This window comes from Rhinolophus ferrumequinum, chromosome 15 (assembly GCF_004115265.2).
Source record: "Rhinolophus ferrumequinum isolate MPI-CBG mRhiFer1 chromosome 15, mRhiFer1_v1.p, whole genome shotgun sequence".
Taxonomy (NCBI): Eukaryota; Metazoa; Chordata; class Mammalia; order Chiroptera; family Rhinolophidae; genus Rhinolophus; species Rhinolophus ferrumequinum.
The window spans coordinates 4625602-4638151 of NC_046298.1; the positions used below are offsets into that span (position 1 = coordinate 4625602).

The 12550-nt window shown below is 55.5% G+C and overlaps 1 protein-coding gene across 2 annotated transcripts in view; it reads right to left on the reverse strand.

Moving 5' to 3' along the window:
- The window catches only part of ZNF423 (zinc finger protein 423), a 301853-nt gene that overhangs the window by 233510 nt on the left and 55793 nt on the right, over positions 1 to 12550 (reverse strand). Inside the window, exon 2 of one of the 2 annotated variants that reach the window (XM_033128813.1) lies at positions 11542 to 11601. The exons of the other annotated variant lie outside the window; for it this stretch is intronic. Coding sequence (XP_032984704.1) covers positions 11542 to 11601 — 60 coding nt within the window. The remainder of the gene's footprint in view (positions 1 to 11541; positions 11602 to 12550) is intronic. 2 annotated transcript variants of the gene reach the window in all.

Genomic DNA, 12550 nt, shown 5'->3' on the forward strand with positions numbered 1-12550 from the left:
TCCAGCACAGATGGTGGGAGCACGTGGGGTCTGCAGGAGGGAGAGGTCGGCGGGCCGGGGTCAGGGGCCCCTCCCGGGAAGCCTGGGCAGACCTGAGCTGGGCAGGCCGAGGCCAAGGCTGGAGCAGCCGACGGTGGAGCAGGCACGCCGCCGCACTGGCCCCGCTCACAGCAGCGGCTACTCTGGCCTGCGAGGGCCAGCCCGGCGGGTGGGGAGGAGATGCCCAGCCTGCTTCCTGCCCATTTGTGGCTGGCCAGGAGCCCCGCAGCCAGCACAGGAAATAACAGGGGCCCCCAGAGGCCGCCCATGCAGGCCCTGCTCCGCAGCCGCCCAGGGAGGGAAGGAGGCCATTGTCGGCCTTTGTTTCAGTTTCCCCAGCATTGCTCGGGCTCCAAGAGGCCCCTGGGAGCTAACAAAGCTTCTCCCCCACCACAGCTGTCCAGCCTCCCCCAGCCCAACCCTGGAGACAGGCCCACCAGGCCCCTGGGCTCTTAAAGGGGCAGGTGCAGGGTGGAAATGAAGTCATGTCCAAGTTGGGGGTGGGGGCACCTGTGGGCCAGAGCTGGCCGTGCAGGCCAGCAGACAGATGGGCGCTGGTCTCTGCGTCTGCACCCGGTCAGCCCAGCCCAGGACCCAGCAGCAGGAGTGTGAATCTTTGGATGGAAAGAATGTCTGAGGCCCTAGGGGTACAACAAAGAAACCAAAGTAAACGAAGAGCAAGGAGACAAGCTGGGCATGCTGAAGAGTGCCTGGTGGGAGCGTGGCTCTCCTCCTGGAGCAGAGACATCCCAGAAGCAGGCTCTCGCTGCCCGTCTGCAAGCCGAGGGTGTCGATGGGCGTGGGGGGCACGTGTGCGCATGTCCAGGTATGTGCGCACGGGTGTAAGCGTGTGCATATGTGCACTGGGTGTGTGTGGGCACACACGCGGTCCTCCCTCGGTATCCGCGGCGATTGGTTCTGGGACGCCACGGATACCCAAATCCTTGGGTGCTCAAGCCCTTACCTGAAATGGGGAGCATTTGTATAGAGCATTTGTAGTCTACATGCATATAGACTACAGCAGGGTCTGCCTGCACATCCCGTCACTCTCAGGGATTCAGCGTATTGCTCGGTAAATTCAAGTTTTGCTTATTGGAACTTTCGGGGATTATTTTTTTCTGAATATTTCCAATCTGCAGTCCGCAATGCAAAATTCACAGATACGAAGGGCCAACTGTATAAGCATGCATGTGTGAATCTGTCTGCACACTTCTTTGTGTGCATGTTTGTGGGTGTGTGCGCATGTGTGAGGTCTGGAGGAACACATACGTGAATGTGTATGTGCACTGAGTGAGAGTACGTGTTGTTGGGGTGTACGTACATGTGAATATATGTCCAGTGTATGCACTCATGTGTATGTGCCTGTGTATCGCACGTATGGGTGTACGTGTGTAAGTGTGTGCGTGTGAATGTGTGCCTGTGCGTGTTTGTGAGCGAGTGTGTGTTGTGTGTGCACGTGCACCGTTGAAGAACACGCTCAGACTCGTGCCCATCATCAGTCGTGCAGTCCCACACTGGCCCCGGCGGCCTCTCACTAATGGGGCGTCACTATAACGACCGCATTAGGGCTCTTAGCACATCCTCGTGGACGCCCTTCCACAAGGACACATGACGTCTCTACTGGGTCCCAGTCCCTGAGAATTAGCAACTGCAGAGTGTGGGTCCTAGACTCAGACAAAACCAACCCAGGTTCAAATCTCTGCTCTGGCCCCAACGAGCTGTGAAACCTGCACCAGCCTATCCACCTCGGAGCCTCAATTACGCACCTATGAGACAGGAATGATGCTTCCTCCCACCTGTGGTTAAACAGGGTTAAGTGAGATGACGCATGTCAGGTGCACAGCCTGGCACCAGTTAATGCTCACTAGATGGTTAATACTGTTTTATAGTTATCACAGTCGCTTGTAGTAATAGCTAGTTGTGAGAACACAACAGTGAGCAAATCAGGTAACTGCCCCTGCTTCCACAACTTGTAGGGTTTACAAAGCATTTAGCCCTGAGAAAGACAATAGCATAAGCAAAAATGTATCCTCTCTACTGGATTCAGTATCAGTCTGATGTGCTATCACCACTAGGGCCAGCAGCCATCAGTAAAAGCAGTCAGCCACAACCAAGGGGAAAAGAATTATCAAAACAATGGCATCAGTTAGCCCGGTTCAGCCTATACACACATGGAGTGTGTGTGTGTGTGTGTGTGTGTGTGTGTGCACATATACACACGCGCACACCCACACCTGCCTCACACCTGCCTGGACACTCCAGGATTTTAAGGAAATGTCAGCTGAGATGACAACAGCCTAATCTCTGTGAACTGCCACAGCACTGACCATACCCAGCCCTGGATGTGCCCGCCCAGGAAGCCAGGACCAGCCAGGCGACATGACTGGGCTGACCTTGGCCATTCCCCACTGGGCACTGACCCACGGCGGCCCAGTCTGCATCAAGCCCCTCCCAGGGAAGGAAACTGATCCCATGACAGCCTCAGGACCTTTGCCTTTCAGAGTGGACCCTGCCCAGCCCGCACCAACCCCACCCTGGCCTTTCCACTTGGGAAATGAGCCATGCCCCAGCAACCAGGGTCAGCATGAGAGAGGATGGTCCCTGAGGACTCAGTCTCACCTCAGCCCTGCAAGAGTTCCCTACCCACTGTGGCAACGCCCAGGGACTGCCAGTCAAGCAAGACAGGGGGAGGCATGGGAGGGAGGAAAGGAAGGGTCCATCCGAGCCTGCTCTGTCGCTGCACAGATCCAGGGTCAGAGCTAAGCCCGGCTCCAAGCTTCCCTCAGTGTGGTCTCAATAGCAAGAATAAAAGTGCAGAGCACCAGGTGCCACCCTAGGGGGCTAGGGCCAACCCACATGGATGCTCTCGTATAATCCTCACAAAGTTCCTAGGAAGCAGGACACTAATCCCCATCTCAGATGAGAAAATGGAAGCACAGAGAGGTTAAGTAACTTACACAAAGTCACACAGCTAATAAGCATCTGGACCTCAAACCCAATTCTTGCTCTTAACTAAGTGAACAAAGATCTGGCCCTGAACTGCCATGGGCAAATACAGGCCAAGAGGCAGAGGTGAAGTTCTCCACCTTGGCAAACATGTGTCAGGTACCTGCCAGTTACCAAGCTAGGGCTAGGCTCTGGGAGCACAAAGAATCACATGGTCACTGCCTGAGGAGTGAGCAGAGCAGCAAGGGAACTGGGCCCCAAAACAAGGAACATCATGACCAAGCAGAGGGCCAACCAAGATCAGGGCAACCCCCAAGGCTCAGGGGCACAAAGGAAGGCACAAAAATTATGGCAGAGCTATCATGGTATGCTTCCTGGAGGAGGTGTCCCTTAGGCTGCACTTCGAAGGATGAGCCCAGCCAGATGAAGGCCAAGAGGAGCAGGCCAGAGGGCTCAACTCAGCAAACCCTTGCAGTCCTTGGTACCCAGGGCACTGTGTGGGCTGGCAGCATCAACGCCACTCTGGAGCTGATTAGAAATGCAGAATCTCAGGCCCCACTTGTGAGTCAGAATTCTCACTTTAACAAGATCACCAGAGTTACATGAACAATCAAGTTTGAGCAGACCTGGTGTAAACCACACCTGGACAACACAGGAGACCTCCCCAAAGTCACGAGAAGCAATGTCCCATCACGCCCACACCCACAGACACGCTTCCCTGGTTTACAGCGAGGCTTCAAATCACCAAAGGATTGCTGATTTCCACAGCACCCCAGTGGGTGTTCAGGCCTTAGGGAGGGTCAGATACCATGGAGACATGCCCCTACCTTCAGGGAGCACCCAAGCCTGAAGAAAGCAGGACCAGCCCTCCCTCATTACTGATGCCCCTGAAAAGCCCAACAGCACCAGGAGAGGAGAAGGGGGCCGCCAGGGGCTGAGAAGGGGGTTTATGGGGGTGAACAGCCCCGAGTCAGCAGGGCTGGAGCAGGCTACCTCACCGCAGAGCAACGGTATGATACCAGAGCAGCTGCTGTGTGCCAGCCTACGGGTACAAGACAAATGACACAGAGACCCTGTGTCTGAGGAAGCCCCAAGCTCGCCCAGAGAGGCGAAAGTCAGCAAGACAAGCCCTATTCCATGGACGTGAAACCGAAACCATCAGCCAGGCCAGAGGGGAGGAAAAGGGAGTGAGAAGAGACACCACACACGCCCTCGCACACACCCTGGACACGTGGACACGCGTGCATGGCAGACATGACACAAAGGAAGTGACATAAAGTGCAGCCCCGCAGGGGCCGCTGGCTGGTCCAGAGCCAGAGGAAAGGGGTGGGCAGGAATCACCACAACCCCGTCGGAGAACTAGTCCGAGTCAGCCCCCGGGGCCCAGGATGTCACACGGAGGGGCGCAGAGGCCCCGGGGCCCCCGGAGGAATGAGTAAGGGCTGCAACACCTGGGCGCACGCACAGACACACACACGTGCGCACACACACATACACACACGTACACACACACACACAAGTGCATACAGGGCACAGATGCCCTACCTCGTGGGCTGCTCACCATGGTAACAGAGTGGCCACGTCTCGGCTCCAGTCACCACCTGAAGGTTTCTGAGGCCTCCTGTGCCAGGGGAAGCAGCTCTAACAAAGGCACAGCCCGGGCCGGCCTGGCCGGGGATCCGCCGTGCAGACCAGCTGGCGCATGCCTGCCACGCTCCCCCGGTGAGCTCGGGGCCACCAAGTCTTCCTACCCAGCCTGCCTGGCTCCACTTAGCTCAATTCCCCGCAGATGCCCCAGCAGAGCTAATGAGAAACTCCCCAGCTGGCCCCACATAAAAACGCATTTCATAAGTCTTTAAAATGCTGGGAAATTCTACATCTATTTAGAACTTTTCTGCTCCTTTAAATTGTCCCCTGGTCCTCATCGAGGAAAATGACTGGGTTGGGGGCTTACGTGCAGGGGTGGACAGCACTGCCAAGCCCGCCAGAGCCAAAAGGGCCTGGGCAGCTGCCGGCATTGGCCACCAGACGGTGGGGACAGAGGGAGGCCAGGACATCCTCACCGGAGAGCCAGGTAGGAGGTCACTGAGGAAAGAACTGGAAGGAGCCGGGCGGGGAGGAGGGGGATAGGGAAAGGCTCTCCAGCCTTGATCTGAGGATCGAAAGAAAAAGTTGAAAGGTGCTGAGAGCCCCTAAGAAAAATTCCAAAGGAGAAAAAGACCGGTCCCCTGCACGCAGATGTCAGTCACAGCATTATTTATAACAGCCCCGAGCTGAACGCAGCCCAGGTGTCCAATAGGGGAGGGTGTGTAGGAAAGAAATACCCAGCCACCCAGTGACCCCGGCAGCTACTGAGACGGAAAGATCTGTAGGTACGGGGGTTACATGAAGCTCAGGCCTCATGGGGGCTCCATGGATTCCACCGGCCCTTCACCCAGACTTCACCCAGGTAGAAGGTTTGTGCACACTCAGATGGAGCTGGAAAAAGGGCCGAGAGAAATACGAACAGAAAGTGTACAGAAGTACAGCGTTGCGGGTGGAGTTTCTGTGAAGTAGTTGAAACAATAAATACGTGCTCTAGGAAAACACAAGTGGGGTGAGGGGAGGCGGGGGGAGGCAGCTCCGAGAAGGTTCAGAAGTGCAAGCTGGGCTGCACAGAGGGGCTGCAGTCTCGGACATTTCCATCCACTGCTCTCATCCAATCCAAACCTGGAGGCTGCAGGGGGTGAGGGGGCTGCACCTCTGTCAGGAGTGGAACACTGACCACCGTCCCTACCCCACTCCTTACCCAGAACCTGGTCAAAAGGAAAATGAAAGGTCCCTGGCACCCCTCTGCAAGGGGCCCCCAGGACATCTGATAGCCAGCGCTCAAATCTCCCACCTGAGCAGGTCCCAGAGCCCAGAGTCCTAACGCCAGCCCCCCCCCCCCCAACTGCACCCACGCCCAACTCCCAGCCACATCCCAGCAGGGGCCCATGGGGAGGCGGTTGGGCTCAGGCAGGAGGGAGTCCCTGCAGAGAGCCTGGCCCAATGTTTTCCAGGCTCAGCCTTTGAAGATGGGAAATGTGTGCAAGGCCTTCAAAACATTCAACTCTCCTCCTTCCCGGCAGCAAACCAGGAGGCCTGGCGCTGGTTAGGCTTCTCCACCTGACCCAGGAAGGACCAGGACACAGAGCTGACCCCTCACCTAGCCACTGCGTCTGCTCTCAAATGAAGAGCCTGGACCAACTTTCCCACCGGCGGGTCTGCCACTTACAGTGTATGTGCTACATTCACGCGTAACCTGCCTGGGTTCCAATCTGGGCTCTGCACCTCCTGGCTGTGTTACCCTGAGCAAGTCACAAGCATCTCTGTGCCTCAGTTTCCTTGTGTGAAAAGCACTGAGGAGGAGGCCTGGCTCCTACAAGCAGCTTGTAAATGGGAGTGAGGGCTCCGTGAACCAGGACAGTGAGACCTGTCACGTGGCAAAAAGGCCTAATACTCTGATCACACCAGTAAGGTCTCAGTCTTCGGGGCCATCGCAAACAACTGCTTATATCGGTGTTTCTCTCCCACCAGGAGCGTGTCTGCCACCACGCCAGAAATAAACTTGGCTAAGCTGCCCAGGAATTGACAATGAGCATTTGTTAACAAATTAACTGTTTTGTATCTCCAGACCACCCTCCAAACCCTCCGCCCACTGCACCCCCAGGCTTGGTCCAAATCAGCCATGTTGGAAGGAAGCCCAACCTGTCCAGAAACTCAGCCAGGAGAGGTAGGAGGTTCCAGTGAGACTGAGATTGGAGAGCTCCCAGTTCAAACGCAGTGTGGCTGGGCTGCTTCCCTAAAACCCCACATTGTCGGGCTCACAACCGTCCTGGCACCTGGCACTTATAGACCTTGTTCCAAAGGGCTTGAGGGAAGAGAGAGACCACCGAAGGGGGGCTGGGCTGGAGAAGGGGGGGCGCAGGAAACAGAGGCCTGGAACGTTGGTAAAGCCACACTTAGCAACCTCATAGCTGGTGGCCAAGGCTGAAACCCACTGGCAGGACTTTCTTTGTCTTGAACAGTGTTTTTCAAAAATATGAGTGGTCCAAAATGAGACCCCACTTCACATAGGAAGGCTAGAATAAAAAATCAAGATGTTACAAAGGAAAATGACCAGTGCTGGTGAGGATATGGAGAATTTGGCACCCTCGTACGTGCTGGTGGGATTGTAAAATGGTGCAGCCATGGAAAGCAGTCTGGCAGGTCCCCGAAAAGTGAAGCATGGAGTGACCATATGCCCCAGCAATTCCACTCCTAGGTATATATATGCCCCCACTCCCAAACTGAAAACAAATGTTCAAACAAAAACTTGTACACAAAGTTCACAGCAGCACTATTCACTGTGGCCAAAAGGTGGAAACCATCCACATGTCCATTAACACGTGACTGGAGGAACAAAATGTGGCATATCCAGACAGAAGAGCATTGGGCCATAAAAGGGAAAGAAGGGCTGACACAACATGGGCGAATCTTGAAAATATTAGGTTAAATGAAAGAAGCTAGTCAATGAAGACTACATGTGCTCTGATTCCATTTACAAGAAACATCCCGGCTAGGCAAATCCACAGACAGGAAGCAGACTGGCAGTTGCCTAGGGCTGGGGTGACGGAAAGATACGGGGTGACTCCTAAGGTACAGGATGTATTTCTGAGGTCAGGAAAATGCCCTGAGGTTGACTGTACAGAGGGAGGCACATATCTCTGGACACACTGAAATCCACTGAAGAGTACACTTTAAGTGGACCAACTGTATGACAGGGGAAGTATATCAATAAAGCTTCTTTAAGAAGACATGGTTCCTATATTTTTTTCAATCTGATGATTTCATATGAAATCCAGCTTTCTGGTTTCCCTTTTAAAAGCTCAAAAGATGTGGCAATTCTGGGCCCAGGTGCCCTGGCCAGCCGGCCGGTGCTCTCAGACAGCTGCCCCTGTAGCAGGGGCTGGGTGGCAGCTTACGGCAGCCCCTCCCCTGTGCCACCCACCCACCCCTGTGGGGACTTCACAAAGCATTTCACATTCCTAGGGAGTTTGAACCCATGGCCTGGCAAGGCAGGGAGAAGGTGGGGGGGCGGGGCAAAGAATCTGTGAAGCCCCTGAAATCCCATGCAAAACGCTCTGTGTGTTTGGGAAGAGAATCCACACTCTTCCAGTGGCCGCTCAAAGGCGTCTGTGACTCAAAGCAGGTTAAGACTGTCTCCTGCTTAAACCGTCTCATTAATAGGTACTGACCCCTCATCCTCCATTTTATGGATAAGAAAAACCAGCGGGAGATGATTTCAAACTGTGCACCTCCTAGGCACCCCTAGCCCTCAGCTCCGAATGCCGTGCTCCTTCCTGGGCTCGGCTATCAGCAGCCCCGGATTTGCCAGCTGAGGGGTCCCCTCCCAAGACCCCCGGACAGAGACACTGCTGTGAGCTGGTGGTTCTGTCCCCTCCCTGCCAGGCCAGGCTCTCCATCACTGTCAGGGCTCTGACTCGGGGGCACAACAGAGCAGGCCAGTCCCTGGGGGCGGTGGCCACAGAGTCCCCACGGGCGGGGAAGCTGGGAAGGCCAAGGGTAAGCAGAGCACACTGTGTTCTGCCTCTTGCTCGGGGCTCTCCATCACACTCCAAGCCCGGGCAAAGCAGGTGTGGGGCGGGGAGAATGACAAGCCTGCACTCGGGGCTGGCTGGGACCCCAAAGAGACGAGCTGCCCGGTGCCTACAGCCCTGCCCTCCTCCTGGTGAAATACTCCCAGCCCACCCTGCTCACCTCACCCTGCATTCCTTTGGTCTGGTGAGCCAAGACCCTCCGTGGCCACCTTGCATCCCATAATGCCAGGGACCTTCCCGAAACCCCTACAATGCCGCGCCTTCAGGTCTCTGCTCAGCTGTCTACCTCCCCGTGCCAGGCGCTGCCGAGGTGAGAGCTCAGGCTCTGGCTGCAGGAGGAGTTGGGTTCGAGTCCAGGCTCCACGGCTCACTGGCTGGGGACTGTGGACCCGCTACTTTCTGCTCCAAACCCCCTTCCCTCTTCCGCCAAATGAGGACGGCGATTCTCAACAGCAGTGCCAAGGGCGGCTTGGGGAGGCTTTGCTCCCCATCATCTTCCCTGGCACCTGCCCCCATTCCCTGATGCGGCCAAGTGACATTTTCTCAGCTTAATGAAAAGCGTGACAGTAAAGCAGCGTCAGCCAGGCCTTTCGTCCTGTCCTCCACCAGATGGCTGCCCCTGACATAGCCCATGGAGAGATCCTGGAGGTGCTGCTGGAAGGAGCACCCACCTCATCAGGGCGTCGGGCTGGCTCAGTGATACTGGAGGCAGAGCATTTACTCCACGCCTGGCACGTACCGAGAAAGTGTTCGACGAATGTGACATCCCCCACGCCCAGGACTGCCTCCCAAACTGTGTCCTGCCGCCATCTCACAAGCCCCATGCTCAGGGAATATAAGCTGACGTTAACAGCCCAAGCCCAACAAAATTGGGAAGGACGATTTATCACATGCATGCACTATAAAAATCATCAAAAAGGGCCAAAGAAAACCAAATAATCCATTGCCCAGCTGTGGATGATCCAATGCCCAGCAGCTTGGCCCTCCCTTGCCCCATCGCCGAGCAGGAAGTCCAAAGCTGACTGGCACCACGGAGCCGCCAGGGCCAGAAGGACCCACAAGGAGGCACACGTCTCTTCGTGCACACGCACACACGCAGAGCGCACTCGGCTCCTGGCTGGAAATGGGCCCCACAAATCAGAGAACTATGGACCACAAGGCCCCAGACAGCCCCTGGCATTGCCCCTGCCTTCTGCAAACCAGAGCCACCTCACTGCCAGGGACGCACCGTCGGGGGCTTTCCAGCCCCCAAAAGCACTGCCAGTGCCCTCCGGAACCCTACTGCTGTCCCCATCTGTCCTCATCGCCTCTAGTGCCCCTGGGAAAGCAGGGAAGAGGGAGGACCTTCCATGGACGCCATCAGGCTCGGTGCTTTCCTGGTTCAGGGCTTTGGACCACATGGGGATCTTCCTCAGAACTGGCGGCAAGCCTGAGCACATGCACCCCACAACTGCCAGGGTGCCCGAAGGGACACGGAGCCTTTAATCTCATTGTGTTTCCTCCAACCATGGGGAATGCATCGCCCCCACATAGACGGAGATAGGACAGGGGGCTACATAGCCCCCTCCGGTCCCCTTCCCAGTGCCGACCCCAAGGTGTGCCCTACCACCAGGCTCTCCTCCTGGGAATGAGCACCCCCCCCCAATTCTGGCTTCAGACTCCCGCAGACACAACAGTGCCCAAGCCTGGGTCAGCCAGGACCCAGGCAGGACTCTTCAGACTCTCCAAGCAGCGTCTAGATCCTGCTGGAAAGGGCACTGGACCAGGAGTCCAGGAACCTGGGTTCGAGTGCCAGCTCTCCACTTCCCTCTGTCCAGTCCATACCAGAGTTTCCCAAATCTCAGCCATCTGTGAACCATCTTCCTGATGTTTGCTGAGTCCACGTACTGTGTGCTATTACTTAAAACTTCACCAATTTAATTTTCTCACTTGCATGACTGTAGCAGCATCATTAAGTCACAAATGACCACAAAATCACAAATTCTATGGGTAACCATTCGAATGTTACATGTCCATATGCCTGAGGCCTGACACCACATTTCTGGAACTACTGACCCAGAGCAAATCTCTCTCTCCTTGCCTCAGTTTCCACATCTAAAAGAGGAGGGGGTTGGACAAAATGACTCCCTTGTAGGTGTCCTCAGGCCCAAGCGTTTACAAGGCTGGACTGGTCCCAGCACCCCCATGAAGCCAGAGCCAGCTGCCAGGGGACAGGCAGGGAGCCTGTTACCAGGAGGGGTGCTGGCTAGATGCAAACAAGAGAGCCATGCCCTCCGCTCAGGAGCTCCCAAAGACCCCAAAGCCAGCTCCAATCTCAAGCCCCAGATTACAGAACTTCACAGTTAGAAAAACCTCATTCATCCACCTCTTTTTATAGCGGGGGAAACTGAGGCACAGAGAAGGAGCTTATGCAAGGGCAGAACACAGCTGAAAACCCAAGTCCCCTGACTGCCAAGTCACCCCATCACCCCATAATGGCCACGCACCCCACCAGCTTGAGCTTCCCCCATGTCTTCCCCTGGAAGCATGGGCTTGGGTCTGCCGGCCTGAGAGTGTAAAGCAGCCCCTTCCAGGAAGGGAAATATAGGAATTCCGATTTCGACTAGAGTTTAAACCTCCTATCAACGTGGCTTTTACGCAATTAGACCGCAGTGAATGTGCAGAGACGCCCGTGACAGGGAGCTTCCCAGCCAGTGCTGTGGGAGTACTGGGGCCCCTCTGTATGTGCCCCCAAGAAGGAAACATTGTCCCCTGGACAATCAGGGCATATCAGTCTCCGTATGTAATAGATTTTATTGACCCCATGGAACTGATATAAAAATTGTGTTGCACGGGATAGTCTGGATGAGAGACAGGAATGTGAGGTGAAGAATATGATTCCCATAACCAGCGCTTGGAGTTCCTGAGCCAGTCCCCCAGCCCCTGGGGCATTTACCTGATGCTGTCACGGAGGAATCCCAGGCCAGCGAGAAGTCCGACGCCTCCCCCTCTTCGACTGAAAGAGAGAACAGAGACGAGCCTGTGAGTTTTCAAGTTGCACAAACATATCATCAGGGTGGGGAACAGACAAACACAAATCATTTGTGGGGGGCTCCTATCAAGGCGAGCGGGGAAAGCCTACGAAGAGGCCTGCATCGGTTTCACAGAGGTGTCAAATAATCAGAACACGACATGACTAGCAGTAAGCGCTGTACCCGTCTGGTCCCCCAGCTCTCTGCCCCGGCAGACATCACAAATCAATCACCGCACTGTCTCAGAATCTGTCTCCACACCGTGCACTGGCCATTACCACCTGAGACGAAGACATTTGCCAGTCGCATGTACAGAGCAAAGATTCTCTGTGACCCCGCAGACATCGTCCTCCTACCAAGAGCCCCTTAGATGTGAAGGGTCTCTCGATTATTCCAAGGGATGAACAAGGTCACTCTCAGAGAATGGTGAGCAGGGGTGCTGTTCTCCACGCTGAGACCTGACCCACAGACAGGCCTGAGGACAAGCTGCAGTCAGCTCTCATGGGGCCAGCAGTCATGAGCCGGTGACGTCAGAAAGCCACTCACCTGTCCACTCCCCCCCAGAGCACCCAGAACAAGGCTGGACAGGGATGGGGTGTCCCCAGAACCCCACAACCCAGCACGTGAGGCCAGGCTGGTGGCGAGGGCGGCCACGCCCCAGGAGAACATGGAGAAACTCTAAACAGCATAACAAGGCTCTTATCCTAGGATTAATCCCAGCCTGGGGCATGTAATAACATTAAAGCTAGGTGGTGGGCTGTGTAAAATGGAACTTTGTTTAAGCCAAAAATGTGCTCACACAGTGTTTTCCAGATTTAGAGTCCCGCTCTCAAGGTCTGCACGTGCAGGCTGAAGCTACCACGGACCCGCCAGTGTCCGGGCGCTGTGGCTGTCTCTGCACCAGCACACACTGTGAGCCAGGCACTGTGCTCA